Genomic DNA, 13,554 nt, shown 5'->3' with positions numbered 1-13,554 from the left:
CCTCTATTTCAGACTCAAGGTCCAGATAGTACAAAACATACTTTGTTTGGACCAAATCTCTAAAGTCTCTCCTGATACTTCAATTGCTGCATTCTGGCAAATTCTTATGCACACCTTTATGGTGGAAATGTTGTTATTCATGTGAAGGAGAACATACAATTCAGGTAACAAATAAAAAATATAATATATAATACAGTAAAACTCTCCTTTTAAATATATATTCTCTTGTAGATTAATTTTTCCATTTAATGTTCTCTCTGCTGAGTCAACACACACATAGGCATGAATTAATTTGCCATCCTCTTTTTTGTCTTCAACCTTTAAATGTGCAAGAGTAATATTTAGAGAAGAAGTTGTAATTTCATGAGAATAAAGTCATAATGTTTCAAGAAAATAGTTGTAATGTACCTGAACAAGTTCTGCATTCCTTTTGACAACATTTAACTAGTCATAATAAGTGTAGTCTACAGTCGCCTGTGGGCTGTCAAGAAATGCCAAGATAATGCTAGGAAAGCATGCACATGTCTTGCAGTAACCTATTCCACAGTGACTCAAATCTCGACAGATAAAAACTTTGTTTCTCGTAATATTATGACTTAATGTTCGACAATTACATACATTACATTACATTATTGTGTTTTTCTAACAGTGGCACTAATACTCCGTCGTAGTTGACAGACAGGCTAGAATTATGCCTTTCTCTGGCTAATGTGCATCTGTATTAGAGCAGCGTATGCTCCTTTACTCCGGTCCACCCCCAGGACTGCAGGGGGAGCCACTTCTCCCTGCCAGTGTCGAAGGTTTCTTCTTTTTTGTTTCATGGCAGATTGCAACCATTGCTTTTAAGGTTGCATACTGAGGCATTGTTGCACCAATGACACATATGTCATTGGTGCAACATTGACTATTTTGTTTTTAAATATTTTGTGAATTAACCGGTCGTGGTAAGTGTTTTAACAGTGTGGTACTTTTGAAAGCTGTCATTCCAGGATAAAAAATCTGGATTTATGGTTGATACCTATGAGAAAATGCCTGGACTTATTGGTTCTGTGTGATCAAATGGAATGCAACGTCCAGCAGTTCATGATGAATTTAAGGTGTGCATTGGACTGGACATCTGAAATGAATTGCAGAATAATTCTTCTTCTTTGACACACCTGCAGCTGGTGTTGCCTAGGTGACCACCTAGCTCATCTATGTCTCCAATATCAGACTATATCCAACTTTATTATTTTCCTATACACCAAACCACCCATATTACTCCAAAACAGACCTGAAGAATTGAGGAATGGCACAACGTCAACAATTCGGGGTTTCGAAGGTACATCGGCAAGAGTGTTGAGTTGTGATTAAAGAAACATTCGTTCAAATCTTTGGCTGGCATATCAAATACTTAGTTTGTGTCCCTTGTTTGAACATATACAATTTTAATGAACAAGTCACAGGCCTAATCTGAATGATAGGGTGCTGAGAGAACTATAGAGTGCTGCAGGAATGAGTCCAAAAAGCTGGAAATGGTCCACTCGTCTCAAAGTCAATGTGATTTTTAAATGTGTTTCTGGTTGGATGTCTATAAAAAAAAAAGGTATGTGGTTTACACAAGCTTAAGAGATGTTTACATTTTGTTCAACAATATAAAACCCCTCCTCCTATGAATCGCCACCTTAACGTGGTGGAGGAGTTTGAGTGGCTCAGTGATCCTGGGAGCTATGTTGTCCGGGGCATCAGCCCCTGATAGGGTCTCCCAAGGCAAACAGGTCTCGGGGGAGAGCCCAGACTAAGAGCGGTTCAATAAACCCTGATGATAAGCAGCCCACGGACTGAAGCTACCTTGCCCGGACAAGGGAAACCGGGGCACCCTCCCGGAGCCAGACCCAGGAGGGGAGCTCGTCGGCGAGCGTCTGGTGGCCGGGCTTTCGGCCACCAGACGCTCCCATTGCACCACTTTGTGCAATGGGGGCAACTTGTTGAAAAAAACACCTATATATAAACACCTATATATATATATATATATATATATATATATATATATATATATATAAGTGTTTTTTGAATAGTACATAAATGTAATGTTATGTTCTGTTTTGTTCAACAGTTTCATGTGTTGAGGATGGTGTTTTATTCTGAAAAACTGAGGGCGGAAGAGTATCTGCTTGTCCATAATGTTGGAGCACAGCATGATACTAAAGACTGCGGGCTGAAAAGGAATTAAGACGTTCCGGTAACAACAGAGACTCACATCGGTGAAAGGTATTAATTGAATGTGTTATGCGGTCAGAAATAGCTCGAGTGTTCTTTAAACGTAACGGAGCTATTGCTATGCGTTCCTCTTGGTAGCTAACGTTAACCAGCCAGCTAACGTTACGTCGTGAAAACACCCAAAATGGCTGATATGTCTGGGTCTATGTCCGGTGGCCCTGTATTTCCCGGTTTACATTCATAGTTATCTGATCAAATGCGGCTTTTATTCTATGATAGTGTGAGCAGATGCATACATATATGTGGTTTATGGATTCGTTCGGCTGTAGGTCTGCGTGTAGCTGGTTTGAGCGAGTTTTAATCCAAGCCTTGCGCTGGGTTCAGACACCCTGAACATGAATACCCGACATGCAGCTGTAAACGCAGTAACGGTACCTGACTTGTACATGGACATAAGAACGGTCGCTTAATTGTACCCGAATACTGTTAGAATTACAAATACACGCAAGTACACGTGAGAGAGGAGAAACCTTGAGAGGCAATAGGTCCGTTAAAGTGACCCCGCAGGGTTCCCTACTAACCAAACACCCGTTTCCAAGCCGTAGCCTCTTTAACGCCGTCTTTGAGTAGCACTGCTGAGCCATTTCTGGGATTCGATGAAACACAGAATGAGACTGGATGCCACAATAAGACACCCCTTATGCCCTATGTTGGAACAGAAACCACATTTGAGAACTAACCCTAACCCCTGACTTGAGTTTATTTTTCTGACCTCAAGTGTGCAGCCAGGGACTAACGTGTGCATACAATGCTCTAAATATACCTGTCTGCTTATCAAGACCACGAATGCACCTGTCTGCCTGTTTGGTTAGTGCAGATGGGGGCAATGGTTGCATTAACACATGATAAAGCATTGGGAGAAGTCAGTAACATTCTTGTTTTATAGTGAAGAGAAATGCACAGGCGTGGATGTTGTTGCTTCAACTGCTTTTTGCTGTTGAAATATACAATTGTGTGGTACCTTTCTACTCCGATGCACCCATACTGATGTTGGATAATGGTCCGACAGGACTCAAATAGCTGGATCGTGTATCGGTGAAATAAGTCGATCTGGTGTTGAATACCAATATTTTAAGAAATTACTATTCATTACATTTCTGTATTTATTTGATACATTTCGTTTTATAAAGTTAGGAAACCAATGTTTAAGTTAAGCTTAATGTTGGTGATCAGCAGATACACAAAGCCCAGGTATTGGGACTGAAAAAGTCCAACTCAGTGCAGTCATTCCTCCAGACAGCTTATGTTACTCTACTTTTAATAAAACATTGTGTGAAGTAGCTGTGAAATGCATTATAACCAAACTGATATGACTATGGCAACATCATCTTCACTTTGTCTCTGAGTTTCACAACATGCAAGTGTATCTTTTTCTTAAAAGCTGATATTTGGTCAAAGCTGGCTTGGCTTGGTCTGTTAAAAGGAAACTTGTCCTCAAAGACTGACTAAATTGATTGGGCACACCAACTCATATTTTGGTAGGTTTATGACATCACATGTAACAAGAGGACATCGGAGACTAATATGCCCCTGCCTGGGTCTATGTCATGAGTCAGACTATTGCTAAAAAATATATTAATGTAAAGAGAGTTTGGTCAGCCTTGTTTAATGTGGAAAACCATTTAGATCAAGTTGGGCTTAGGCACAAGGTATTGAAAATAAGAGAGGATGAATACCAATACCAAATATAAACTATAGCTCACATGGGCTGTCATGTCTGATAACTTGTGTCCAAAACGTTATGCAAATACATACATCGATGGTACTTAACTCACGGCCCATAGGCCTCCGGTCATTTTGAAAAAGTTGAGTATCTCTGATATACAGTTAAGCCAATCTTCAGTAGACTTTTTTTTTTTAGGTCTTGTAAAACATATTTAATATGTCAAACACAGTTCAAAGTGTTAAGTTATTTTTCACCACTTTAACATTAGAGTTTGCAAAGTAAAGTTCTCTGCCGTTCACAATGTGTTTATTTTTAATTTGTTCCAGGACATGGTAAGTGTGCTTTACAATTTGTAGACATTGCAATAATCTATGTAGCCTGCAGGAAATATTCAGGAAAAAATGTGTTGAATTGTTCTGTTCTGCTGCGAACATTTTTGGCAAAGAGGCCTTTGCCATGTTTGGACAAAGTCCACTGTGTTCTAATGTTGAACATGCAAAGCAGGGTTATATTTATTATTTATATAAGACCCAGAGCCTTGGGGCTTTGTGCTAGTGTCCCTGTAGGTTAAAACTTTATTGTCTGTGTTGCATAATGTTGCTTTGCTTTCCCGTCCTAAAAGTAAAGCACTGTGGGACTACAAGAAAAATCTTGAGGTGATTTCACAGTACTTTGACACATTTTAAAGGAAAGAAACCACAAACAAGATGAGGACTGAGCGAGCTTGTTGTTTAAAAAGTGCGTGGTGAAAAGGACTTCATCTAAAAGCTACTTTTGAAATGAAAAACAAAAGCTTGTTCGTCTGTAATAGTATATTTCTGCTTTCCACCTCACAGCCTCGCTGTGCACACCAACAGTAATTTGCACCTTGCGCCTACCCTTCGTTTGGAGCCCAGTGCAACATTCTCCATTGCCAACAGCATCAAAGGGACCCATTTCATATTTGGACCAGTGCCTGGTGCTGCTGCAGTGACAGCTCTCCGATTGGGTCAGATTGAGACTCAGACGCAGATTGCTCTCCAGCAGCTTGCTACACTAGTGACCATAACTATTGGACACCAGTGGCACAACAACAACGGATTTGCAGTGGCATTACCGCCTCACCTGGGCCTCCTGAGTCTTTTCAATAGACAGCAGGTTTCATCTGTTGGGCTTCACGTGGACACAAACGGAAAAGCTTCCAGAAACACAAGTCTCTGTTGCCATGTACCACCACCACTCCCAGCAACAAGGACCACCGCCTTTCTCTAATGGGCCTAGGCCACCTCATCAGCAACCTCCAAATCAGCATCAGAATCGTCCTCCCTCTAATATGCTGTCGCAGGTGATGGGTTTCCAGTTTCCTCGTCCTACCCAGCTTCCTGATGAAATAGAGTCTGCCCTGTCTATCCGGGGTGCTAGAGACATGGATCACCGCCTCATTGACCACATGAACCGACCGAACCAACACCAGAATCAAGGCTCTGGTTCTGGGATCAGTCAACATGGAAGCTACTGCTCTAACCCAATAACACTCACCTCTGATAATCAGCCTGGCCACCAGCAAGGAGTAGACTGGTCAAGCTATCAACCTCCATCTAAGCTGTTTGCCAGTCCTCCACCTAATGCTAGCCACCAGTCCCAACGACAACAGGGGCCGCAACAGCAGCCACAGAGCACCCATGCTGGAACAAGCATCCCAAGCTGGACAGCCCCTGTATGTGAGTCAACAGCACCCCAAGCACGGCACCCCCATGCTGGCGGAAGTGGCGGAAGTGCGGATGGCCAGGCTTTGTACACACCCGAGAGTGCAGGAAGCATCTTGGCTAGCTTTGGACTTTCAAATGAGGATCTAGAAGTGCTGAGTCACTACCCTGATGATCAGCTAACTCCAGACACTTTACCATTTATACTCCGTGACATCCAGATCAATAAGTCAGGCAACCAGAAAACGGTGACCTCCACTTCCTCCTCCTCGTTCTCACGCAGCATCCATGATATGCCGCTGCCTCTTTCCCGCGCTTCACCGTTGACACGTTCACGTACACCAGAAGTACCCAGCCTTCTTACTGTTACACAGACTGCAGGTAAAGTCATTGACTATGGTCATGCAAGTCGGGCAAAGGACGAGACTAGGACCAGAGAGACTTTCAAAAGAGAGCGGCTCTCCAATGAAAGGACAGTAAAAATGTACCCATCCTCGTCCTCCTCATCAAATCCAAAGTTGGATAAAGCTGAAAGGCGGCAGGTTAATTTGGAACGCAGTGATTCAAGCAAGCACGGAGACCGGGACTATCGCAGGACGAGTAGCAACCATCGCAAGAGCAGTGGGTCACCTGGGAGAGAATTTCCACCATCGTCCAAATCTCGTAATCTGGACCGGGACTACAGGCGTGACGGACCCAAACCTAGGCCGCCATCTGAAGCCAAGAGCGAAGCTTCCTTGAGACGGTCTCTCTCCTCTTCGTCTGGCTCAAGACCACACAGCAGCAGCAAGAAGTTACCGACCCCCACCATGATAAGTGATTTCTCAGCTGTGTCTCCAAAGGTGTATCCCCATACCTGCTCCCTGTGCCACACACAGTGTGATCAGGAAAAGGTGAGTGCCAACATGACCTCGTACCAATGTCTGAAAGGAATACCATCACATGTTAAATTCTAGACGGCAGCCTTTCTTCACCAGGCAGTTGTTGAGATACGAGTGTATTCTGATGTGAGTGGGAGGGTTAGAGTTAGTTGTGGGTGGCAGGGTGTCAGTAAGGAAGTAAGCAGCTTATACCAAGCTTTTTCTGAGGGGAGGCCCACAGTCTCAGACTTTGACCCTGCTCTAAATGATCCAGCTAACTTCTTACCACCAAAACCCATTGTTTTGAGTATTGAACCCTAACTATGTAACTATACTCTAGTTTAATTTGAAAGCATTATTTGTACTCATCAGTCATAACTACACGTGTCTCTTTTTGGCTGAAAGCTATAATCAGTAATGAAGTGTCTTCAGATGCAGCACTGCTAATTTCTGCTGAAATGGCATCTATTATTCTATTAATCCCTTAATTTCACTTATGTCCTTAACTGAACAATGATGTAATTGTTACATTAAGAAAAAGTCTGTGTGTAACTGTGGGTAAGCCATGTTTTTCAAAAGACAACTGTCTGGTGAAGTAAAAATAAGACTTTAAACTACTAAAGTGTCCCGGGGGCCCATCTTTTTTTCTTTTCTTTTTTTTTTTGAGCCGCCAAACATGTTTTGTAGCACTATGCTTCCTTGACTGGTGAAGTGTGAAAAGATACACATTTGGAACTTCTTTTAGAGGTTTCATGTGCACGTCTATTACACTTTTTATAAAACCACCATAGGTATATGCAGAGAAAAAGGTGCTATGGCTGTTTTGCTCGTTCATTTAATGAGATTAAGTAAACCTAAATGATTCCAGCATTAATGACAACATATTAATGCTTAACCAGACTTGTCTACAGTTTCCAGGAAATGTACAATGAAGAAAACACTGTATTTATTGTATAAAGTGTAAGGTGAAAAATTCCAACCACAAATTTTCAAACAATCCAGATCCTTTAACCAGTTCATTAGGGAAAAAAACGTTTTCCTATAACTACCCCTTTAATCGTGAAATGCATCCAGTTGTCAGTAAGATGGTATTTCACATTAAATGTTAAGGGTGTACTTATCAAGAGTCCAGGTAATCTGTTATAAAGGACAGTTAGGTTCAAATGTTACTGTAAATCTGAACCTTTTATACTTAAGCTGCATGGTTACACATCTAGTAATGTTCAGGGAGAATGTCTACTAGATCCAATTATCAATACATTTTGTTTTGACAGTAAATTAAAAAAGTTGGTATAAACTGATCAAAGCACTACCAATAGAAATGTTTTCTTTGTTCAACAGTAATAGGTTGTTGAATAAACTCCTTTGCTCGCTGGGAAAAGCCAGTGCTCTGTTCTCTGGCTTTGGAGTGGAGTTTCTCATGTTCTCAAATGGTGTTATTGATTAAGAGGGAATCACAACGTGTTTAAGTGGCTTGTACTCTGCCTCGGTGTTATACTTGTAGTTGAGTGGGACTGTCCTAATCTTTCTTGACCTTAAGTGTTGGATTTTTGAAGATCCTGGTATATTTGGACAAAAGCAGTGCAATTTCATTTCTTTTTAGCTTACATTGTCTCATTAAAAGATTCCTTTTTGTCATAATAAATGTTGTACCAAATCTACAAAAATGTAATTAATGGCAAAATAAGGGTTGTAGCCTGATGAATATATAATTCATTAATCATCAATCAATTATATTGCATGTAATGATCTCGCAGAATGTGCATTGCTTTTTTTTTTTTTTTTAAATGACTGCAAGCTTCTAAAACCCTGTGGTTTATTTGAGGTAATGCAGACACGTTCAACTTGTTGAACATAGGGAATTTATTTCATTTAATTTTGAATACAATTTTCTTAGGCAATAAAAAGTACAGGCTTCGACAGGAGTTTCATATATTGTGTAGACAACAGATTGGTGGATGAGTAGATATTGGTGCTATAAATGATTTGTCCTCTTCAGGCCTGGGAGCATTAATTATTATGTTAATGTAACGTTTATTTTCTGTCAATGGTATGTAGTATGCCAATTAAGATGAAATGATAGTCGCACTGAAAATAATGAAAAGTAAAATAAATACAGAAAGTGAGCACACAATTGATCTGAGAGTCAAGAACAAGATTAAACATTGTTTGGTCTTTCTGCTTGTACTTTGAACATGATATGAATTGAGTTCAAATAACTGGGCCTCAACTGTTAGTTCAGGGTTTTTACCATGTAAAAAAAAAAAAAAGAGACCAGGAAGCCCAGTACTTTAGTTGTTCACTGTAGTTAAGTAAGTTGTTTGATTGCTGTGATTTGCTCACTTTATATATCTTCATACATGTGAAATGGGACTTTGTCTGGGATTGTTTCTATTTGTTGTCAGATTGTGATATCTTCCCTCCCGTTTGTCATTTTTCTTCAGGACTGGGTTGAACATATTAACACCGTCAACCACACTGCTGCCTGCAGAGACTTGCGCAACAAGTGAGTACCAGGGCTGTCGACAGTTAACTCTGCTGACTGCTGGGAACATTTTGACTGGTTACCCATGTCCGTCTACAGGTTATTCCATGATCTATAATTTAATTTGACATGTTAACCAATTGAGCTGTTCAGACAGGACATCTGCGGTGCCGGGTATGTTGCATATGTGAAATAGCTGGAAACACACACTGACACACCCAGAGTCCGGCGGAGCATGTGTGTGTGGAGCATATTAAAGAGCACTGAGGAAAAAGGAGAATTGAAAACATATTAATTCAAAGTGTATGAGCCATCATCTGATTGGCCTTTCTATGGACCAATCAAACTATTTTTGGAGAATATCAGCTGATAACAGTTGATGGACGATCAAAGAACATGTGATATGATTAAAATGCGGCAATAAATTTCAGCAAAGCCAAAAGAAAATTAATTTAATGACGAGACATTTATTAATTAAAGCTGCATTTAGCTGGAAAAAAGGGAAAGCGTTATTTTAAATCCTAAAAATGAATTGTTTAGTTACCAGTTAATGTAACTAGCTTTCACAACTGGCATCCCTCAAGAGGATGTTTATATTACCTGCCGAAGTCCTTCATCTCCAGTATAGCTTCCGCATTTTACCATAGTTACTGAGATAATATTCTGCATTTAGTTTTCAAAAAGTGGCAAGCATAATAACCTAATTAAAGATGTATAAATCCATTTTTGGTAGTGCCTGGTACTACAAGCAATCATTTGATCGTACACAGTATATTATTAAACGAGAGTTTAAATCGTACAGCTTCTTGTTGATGCATATAATTGCAGTTGATAATTCTTTTCAAATACGAGTTTAGGAGGAGAATGTGTTGAATGACATTCTAACAAGTGTTTGTGTGTGTCTCTGAAGGTACCCTGGCTGGAAACCAAATCTACCAAGGTCAGTTGGACTCCAGTTCTTGTTTCTGTTTTTAGCTGTGACCAGCAGCCAGTCGTTAGGCGTGTCCCACACACTTCAAATGACTTGAATGCACATTCAGCCAATCTGACGCAGATCTTACGGCTCAGTATCTATTTGAAAGTGGTTCTATTCGTTATTTCAGATAACTTGTATACCATTAGACTACATGGAGTGTAAATGTAGAAAATGCAGTCGATGTCCATGTTTTAGAACCACAAATATCAAGAACAAACTGATCTGAATATCCTTCTCCTGTTTCAACACAGTTTATTCACTACCTAGTAGTCTGTACTTGAGTCAGTACCAACTTTTTTTCCAGACCGGCTTGTTATTTCTGAATATGGGCACTTGTATACACATCTAGATGTATTCACCACAGGGTTTAGAATCTTGAAATATTAACCAGCCATGTTGCTCAGTCAGCACAAAATGAAAAAGAACAAAACCCTTTCGACTTCTACTTGTCACGATCCACTGTAACCTCACTGGTTACTACCTCTGCTAATGATTGCTGTCTTTTGTCCAGTCGGAGCGGACGATATGGCAGCCGGGCTCTGTTGGATCCCAAGACTCACTCTCCATCCCACTCTGTGTGTCAATCCCTCTCTGGTTCTCCTACCCCGAGTCCTCCTCGCAGCAAACATAGAGTGGGCCCCCATCTCAATAGGCTGCACACGGGGCCCTACTCTCCTCACAATCAACCTCACCACCAACATTACACAGGTAGAGAACATGCTAGATAGAAGTGGGGAAATGTAGAGTTTATTTAAGGAATGACAATGATCTTAATATGAATCATTTAAATTGTAACAGGTATTCAAGCACAAAGTTAGGATGGAAGTAGTACTTAATAATAATAATAATACATTTTATTTGGAGGCGCCTTTCAAGTCACCCAAGGTCACCTTACAATAAAACAGGATAAAAGCATGAAAGATAGGAACAACATTAAAACAGAACATCAACATAAAAACAAGTGAAGTGCACAGGGTCCAGTTATAAAGAGTATGCCAGTTTGAACAGGTGAGTTTTGAGTTGAGACTTGAATGATGTGATGGAGTCTGATTGTCTTATGTGTGGGGGGAGGGAGTTCCAGAGCCTGGGTGCTGAGCAGCTGAAGGCTCGGGCACCCATGGTACTGAGGCGTGACGTGGGGGTGGTTAGCAGTCCAGAAGAGGATGAGCGGGAGGGAGTGTATTCCTGGAGGAGGTCGTAGAGGTAAGTGGGGGCTAGATTGTGGAGAGAAGGTTTTTCTAGTCGATGCGGTATTGTACAGGGAGCCAGTGAAGTTGGATGAGTACAGGAGTGATGTGGTCCGATGATTTGGTACAGGTGATGATCCGGGCGGCCGAGTTCTGAATGATTTGCAGTCTGTCGTTGAGTTTGGTGGAGAGTCCGGTGAGGAGGGCATTGCAGTAGTCGATGCGGGATGTGACAAATGAGTGGACCAGGATTTCGGTGCTGGACTGGGTCAGTGATGGGCGGAGTCGGGAGATGTTGCGGAGGTAAAAGAATGCAGTCCGGGTGATGTTTTGAATATGGGGTGCAAAATGAAAGGGTGCTGATCAGAGTGACGCCGAGGCTCTTGACTTGGGGGGAGAAGGGTACAGGGAATCCGTCGACGATGATGGGCGGAGCTGGGGTGTGTTGGGATTTGGTAATGATGGATTTGGAGCCGATGAGCAGGGCCTCAGTTTTATTTCCGTTTAGCTTTAGGAAGTTCCTGCTCATCCAGCTCTGGATGTCATCAAGGCAGGTGATGAGGGAGGTAGGAGGGATGGCAGCGGTCGGTTTAGAGGAGATGTAGACCTGTGTGTCATCGGCGTAGCAGTGAAAATGGACCCCATGGTGACGGAGGAGTGTGCCCAGGGGGAGGAGGTAAATGGTGAAAAGAAGGGGACCCAAGACTGACCCCTGGGGCACTCCCAGTGAACCACTTGAACACCCAGACTTGTGGTTCCTTAGTTGCACGAATTGTTGGCGATCGTTGAGGTATGATGTGAACCAGTGAACTTGACTATTTAGTGGATTTAGAAATGTCTTGAAATTGGTTTTGTTATCTAATCCATCATTTGTTGTAAGCCTTATTGCCTTCAGAATGCAGTGGTATTGTTTCTTAATGCACATTTTGACTAGTAGATAGCAGAATGATATGCACAAATGAGCAGTATATTAAATATGTTAATGTACTTCAGTGTTTTCTTCATGCAGGGAATGAAGAGAGGTTGTTCCACCTACTTGCATTCAAGTTAGAGATGCACTGATCGATTGGCTGCCGATCGACCGGTTTTCAGCTGATTGGCAACACCGATTCTGGACAATTTATTATTTCAGCGGCACAGTGGAGTTTAGTCACAGTCCTGAATAACAGAGCTAACTGCTAACGTTGGTCAATTTGAACACTATCATGATGTGTTCACACATAATCTTGTGGATGTCGTTTTTGTCAAGACACTTGAATCAATCCAGTTGTTAGATGGAGATTTCTTTTCACACTAATTTGAAATGGATATTTGAGAATAATGACCAGTTTCACTTCCTCGCTAGCTCTTAGCAGCTTAAATATTTAAAGGAGCTGCATATTTACATTTAGAGCATTCTTATGACATCAAACATCATCCATGTAAACATATAGAGGAGTCATGTCTCCTTGAGCAAATCAAAATGCTACCAATCCCGTAGCTTGCACTTTAAAACTACTACTACTAATGTCAAGATTTTTGAGGAACAAAAGGTCAATTGAAATGTTTAAATTGTACACAAATGTGTATACATTTCTTACACTTTTTTTAAATTGTATTCGTGAATATCTCCTTAACCATTCCTGTTTGTCCCCCTGTCCTCCGTATGATTCATGGCATGTCTACAGGAGGTTCTTTTCGAAGTGGTGTGACGCGTCCTCACGATGTAAACAAGTTCTCCACTGGAGCCAGCCGACATCCATCCTCGTCTAAGGGAGTTCATAGCTCCAAACATGGACCACTACAGTCATTCACCAAAACTATCAAGAGTGGGACCAAGCCTGGAACCAAGACGACGAGGACGGCAAGTGCTGCTGATGAACTGCTGGTTGGACAAAGCTCAACACAGAAGAACTGTTTTGCTCCAAACTTGGACAAAAGTTCTCAGCTAATTTAGAATAATACATGAGAAGGAGGGTAGCTCATACGGAACGATTAGAACTATTTATTTTGTCCTGAGCAAGTTAGACTGTTTGTACTGTACTAATAGTAAACTCTTTCATGTTCTATATTAAGCACTTTTATCCTAAATATGTGTCTGGTAAAACAACAAAAGCCTCTGAAGTCGACCGTGTTCATAAAGTAGCTTAATGGCAGTGAGAATGTGTTGGTGACTGACGTATCTGTAAACTATCATTGGACTATTACTGATATGATTATATATTAGATTAGACCACTTGATTAATCCCCAGTGGTGAAACTCATTTTCCACCAAAAATGATTACAAACAACAATAAACTCAACCAGACAACAATAGACACAGTGCACAGCAGACTTGATTAAAGTGTTGAAATCTGGCTTCTGGTTGTCTCAAACTGGTGCTCTCCTAAAACTAACCTAAATCCCTATGCTGTTGCTTTCTAGTCTGCCAAGCTCCCACCACCCAAGAAGAAGAGG

The 13,554-nt window shown here is 41.2% G+C and overlaps 1 protein-coding gene across 2 annotated transcripts in view; it reads left to right on the top strand.

The window, feature by feature from the left end:
* Positions 1-2,137: 2,137 nt before the first annotated feature.
* LOC117736868 (zinc finger protein 638-like) overlaps positions 2,138-13,554 on the top strand; it is a 27,756-nt gene continuing 16,339 nt past the window's right edge. For both annotated transcript variants that reach the window (XM_034542621.1, XM_034542539.1), the window contains exons 1-7: positions 2,138-2,250; positions 4,762-6,503; positions 8,915-8,976; positions 9,866-9,895; positions 10,443-10,639; positions 12,786-12,961; positions 13,522-13,554. The exon at positions 13,522-13,554 is cut by the window's right edge and continues 183 nt beyond it. In XM_034542621.1, the coding sequence (XP_034398512.1) occupies positions 5,130-6,503; positions 8,915-8,976; positions 9,866-9,895; positions 10,443-10,639; positions 12,786-12,961; positions 13,522-13,554 (1,872 nt within the window). In that variant the 5' untranslated portion in view covers positions 2,138-2,250; positions 4,762-5,129. The remainder of the gene's footprint in view (positions 2,251-4,761; positions 6,504-8,914; positions 8,977-9,865; positions 9,896-10,442; positions 10,640-12,785; positions 12,962-13,521) is intronic.

This window comes from Cyclopterus lumpus, chromosome 1 (genome assembly GCF_009769545.1).
Source record: "Cyclopterus lumpus isolate fCycLum1 chromosome 1, fCycLum1.pri, whole genome shotgun sequence".
In the NCBI taxonomy this organism is placed as follows: domain Eukaryota; kingdom Metazoa; phylum Chordata; class Actinopteri; order Perciformes; family Cyclopteridae; genus Cyclopterus; species Cyclopterus lumpus.
Note: the sequence above shows the minus strand (reverse complement) of the source record. Positions and strands in the feature narration are given on the sequence as shown.